The sequence below is a fragment of the Parambassis ranga genome, chromosome 4 (assembly GCF_900634625.1).
Source record: "Parambassis ranga chromosome 4, fParRan2.1, whole genome shotgun sequence".
In the NCBI taxonomy this organism is placed as follows: Eukaryota; Metazoa; Chordata; class Actinopteri; family Ambassidae; genus Parambassis; species Parambassis ranga.
In genome coordinates, this window is record NC_041025.1 from 20,459,851 (window position 1) to 20,463,791 (window position 3,941).

Below are 3,941 nucleotides of genomic sequence, written 5' to 3' on the forward strand. Positions count from 1 at the left end.
CTCCTCACTGAGACTCACTAAACGGATATATACCCTGAACTAACCGAGACGCCACCTCCACCGCCACCTCCACCACCACCACCACCACCACCAGGACCTGCTGCTATGTGCAAAGGACTAGCATCACTGCCCACCTGCTGCTTGGAAAGGTACATGGAGATTCATGCTCAGACAGCTGATGTTTGGATTACAACATATAAAGGACAGTTCTGCTGCCGGTGCCTCTGCTACTTTATGGCTGTTCGTCCGTGTAGGAGAAGCTAAATGTCAGTGTTCACTCTGCACCGTGATCCTCGGCATAAAAGTGAGGTCTAACCTGTTTTTTTTCTTTTTCTATTTCTTCTTCCTCCTCCTCTTCCTCCTCTTCTTCTTCTCCTTCTTCTCTTAGGGCCAAGGAGCTGAAAGCAAGGCTGGGAAGCATTTTGCAAAAACCAAACTGGAACCTGTCCTGCTGCAAAATAGGGAAAAACAAGTAAGCATCACACTCATAAGTCATGACTGCAGCACATATTTGTTGTGACTATGTGAAATCTAAACATGATGATGCATCTGTTTTTCAGGCCAACCCTGGAGGAATGCCTCAGGTGGAAAGAATCCTTTGAAAAACTTCTGTCCAGCAACTGTAAGTACATTCAAACACACACACACAAACTCATCTCCTACGGGTTGATAAGGTAACGTAAGTAATGAAATTTCTTCTCCTTCCTCAGATGGCCTGTGTGCCTTCACAACCTTCCTGGTGTCAGAGTTCAGCGAGGAGAACATCGCGTTCTACTTTGCCTGCGAGGATTACAGAACCACCAAGTGTGCTGCCAAACTACCCACTAAAGCTCAGAAGATCTATGACGAATTCATCAGCAGCGAAGCTCCCAGAGAGGTAAGAACACACTCGCACAGCTCTCATGGTGACTATATTATAGTTCAAATAAACCATCAAAAGACCTAAAAGCTCATTATAATGTTTTTTTTTTTTTGCAGATTAATATTGACCACGAAACCCGTGACATCACCAAAGCCAACCTGCTGGTGCCCTCTCCTTCTTGTTTCGACATCGCCCAGCACAAGATCTACATGCTCATGGCCAAAGACTGCTACCCTCGCTTCCTCCGCTCTCCGGCCTACAAAGACCTGTTGTGCCAAGCCAAGCCCAGCTCCAAGCACGCCCAGCAGGCGAAGAAGGCGTGAAGCTGAAGTTGAGGAAGCTGCAGGGCCTTTGAGAGGATTTCTTTGAGATGTGAGAGAGGCGTGGCGTTGAGGTTGCTGCATCGCAGGGCCGGTGTTGCAGACGCAGAGTTCGCCGTGAGACGGGCGTCGGATTGGCGGCGCGTTCTGTCTCAGCAGAGAGAGGAAAATGGAGGAAAAGCTGAAGGCTGGATGCCTTTAAGTGGAGGGCTGCGTCAGTGCAGACGGAGTTCGGATAGACAATTAAAAGATGGAGGAGGAGGCGGGAGGAGATGCACTTTTTTTTAGGCAAATGTTTATGGCTGTAAAATGTCAAAGTCGTACACTGTTTGTAAAAAAGCTGATATTTATTTGTATTTATTTGCTTGTAATGTACGTTTGTTGCATTTTTACCAAGCAGAAGATGATGTTCATTCATTTCTAATGTTATGATAATATTTATATCACTGTTGTCTTTTTTTACGTACCAGAAAATAAACTAAATTATTTGAAAAATAAACTGTCAAAAAGTGCTTGTCTTTTGTCATCATCACATGAAATATAAAATCAATACATCGTCTGCTTGTTGAATGGCAGGCAATGATGTCTTTGCCGTTTACTGTAGCACCTTTTGAATGTTGTGCAGGTGTGTTATTCACCATGGAAACCGGCAGCAGCTTTGTGTGTGTGTCATGTGAAGTAGAGGGAGCTTTCTAGCAAACAGCAGATGATGTGACAGCATTAACGTAATAGAAAGAGCCATAAAACTTTATGATCACCGCACACACTGTTTGCACCGCTCATCATTCTCAGGTAATAAATGACAAAAAAAAAGCTGCTACCAGGGTGGAGCATGCACACACTGACACACACATAGAGGGACAATACCAGTGGTTAGGTAATAATGACACTGATTACAGTGATGGTGCTGCTTATGTAATAGGCTCTCATTAATACGATGGCTGAATGTCTAGTTTGTGTATTCAGATGTCATCAGTGCAGAGTGGAGACATCATGAGGTGGACGGCAGCTGGTCCACAGGCTTCGTCCATATGAACGACCCGCCTCGTGTTCCATATTAACCGTTGTGACAGTTTTATCTAGATCTAAGCATAGCAATGACCATCTGTAACAGCAGGCTGGAGTCTGAGCACACTGTGGGAACAGAGAAAAACTGGAGGGAAACACAAAGACATACTGGACAAATGTCTGTGTGCACTTGCTCAAATAATCCAGCTTTAAGTGTTTCTACAAAGCTTCAACTATAAAATCATCCTCTTCCGCATGTGGTGGAAAACATTTGTCAAACTCTTGTGCAAACTGTATATTTGAAAAAAAAAAATTCAAAAACTATTTTATATCTTATAGCTTATCAATTGGTTTGCCTGCTACTACTTTTTGCCTTTGCCCACCTCCATCTTTGTTTTTAGAGCCAGACACTATAGTGACAATTGGGATGGAGGACACATGCATTGAGTATTGTCACTTAAAGTAGCCCTTAATTAGCCTTAATACAGCTTAAACTCTGAATAAAGGTGCACATCGTGTATGCTGGAGGCCTCGGCCATCCCAATCACCCCAGCTTCACTCTGGAAGTTTCTTCACCAGTTTTATTTTGTAAGTGTCAATCTTGTGTTGTTGTACTTCCTGTTTAAATTTGAGCTTTTTCCCCCCTTCCTGTTGTTATTTTTGAAAAGATGCTTCCTTTTTGTGTCTGTTTTTACTTCCTGTCTTGCCCCACATTAATTAGATTCAGCTGAGTTCAATTAGTCCCAGAGTGGATTTACAGACCTGTGATTCACCTGCTCAGGTTTCAGTCAGTCAGAGCTGCTGTTTTGTTCAGTGTTATGTTGCTTTTGCTCTGTTTTGAAGCTTGGAATCTGCTTTTACTTGTGTTGTTTTTGAATTTCTGTCCAGTGCCTGGCTCATGGGCCCTACTCTTTAACCTCACTTAACAGTATTGTGCTATAAAAAAACAGTCTTACAGTGAAAACAGCATAGCACCAATGCTAGTAATCATCCATATATGACGTGAGTCTTCACTGACAGGATGCATTTACACTATTCAGCCATTTGTAGAATTTTCAATCATTCAATAATGCAAATGATCCTAACCTGCAGATCCAGCATATCAAAGGAGACCAGCTACAGCTGCACGCAGTGTCCATTCACTTTGGTCACATGCGTATTTTACCGTAAAACACAGTGACTTATTGACATAGAAACATCATTTGTTTGTGGTAAGTCAAATAAGGAAAAACTAGTTTTGGATAAAAGGCACTGGTCAAGATAACAAAGACAGTGGTGTTTATGTGGAGTATTCACAGGAAAATGGACTTACATCTACAGTTCGCTTGACCACAAAATTTGAATGTTTCTGTTTTTCCTAGAACGGGTGGTTTCGTCAATAATCCTGCTTTTATCTGCTGCGACATGTGCATCCAGGAGGTTTCTGCTGACCCTCTTTTTATTGGAAACGAATGTTTGATGCTCAACACGTCTCCTTCCAGTAATACTACACCGCAAACTTCGCTCTAACTGTGACCGACTTTCATTTGGATTTTACATTCCAGGGAAAATACAACTTTCCAAAGGGCCTCAAAGACCAGCAGACCACAGACCTCCACCAGTTTCAGCCGGATCAGCCCGCTCTCATTAATACTGAAATGTAATTAAAACGCTCGGTGTCTCTAATGAAGCAGGCATCATTAAAATCACATCAGTTAAATCTTCACATGATGTTATTAATAAAATAGTTAAAATAACATCATACAGTGATT

General features: G+C 42.5%; 1 protein-coding gene across 2 annotated transcripts; it reads left to right on the top strand.

The window, feature by feature from the left end:
- Positions 1–1,646, top strand: rgs16 (regulator of G protein signaling 16). 2 transcript variants are annotated; one of them, XM_028403656.1, is made up of 5 exons: positions 1–149; positions 389–472; positions 561–622; positions 711–877; positions 979–1,646. In XM_028403656.1, exons 1-5 carry the CDS (start codon positions 106–108, stop codon positions 1,183–1,185), a joined length of 564 nt encoding a protein of 187 aa, XP_028259457.1. In that variant the 5' UTR covers positions 1–105; the 3' UTR covers positions 1,186–1,646. The 2 variants fall into 2 exon arrangements, with proteins under 2 accessions (XP_028259457.1, XP_028259458.1); XM_028403657.1 differs by lacking the exon at positions 1–149 and adding an exon at positions 182–266.
- Positions 1,647–3,941: the final 2,295 nt, after the last annotated feature.

What these genes read in the sequence shown, in the direction of transcription:
- rgs16 (XM_028403656.1), top strand. Translation starts at nt 106, where the DNA reads ATGTGCAAAGGACTAGCATCACTGCCCACCTGCTGCTTGGAAAG. An exon ending in TGCAAAATAGGGAAAAACAA is followed by an intron (nt 473 to 560) that starts GTAAGCATCACA and finishes TCTGTTTTTCAG; the next exon opens with GCCAACCCTGGAGGAATGCC. An exon ending in AAAACTTCTGTCCAGCAACT is followed by an intron (nt 623 to 710) that starts GTAAGTACATTC and finishes CTCCTTCCTCAG; the next exon opens with ATGGCCTGTGTGCCTTCACA.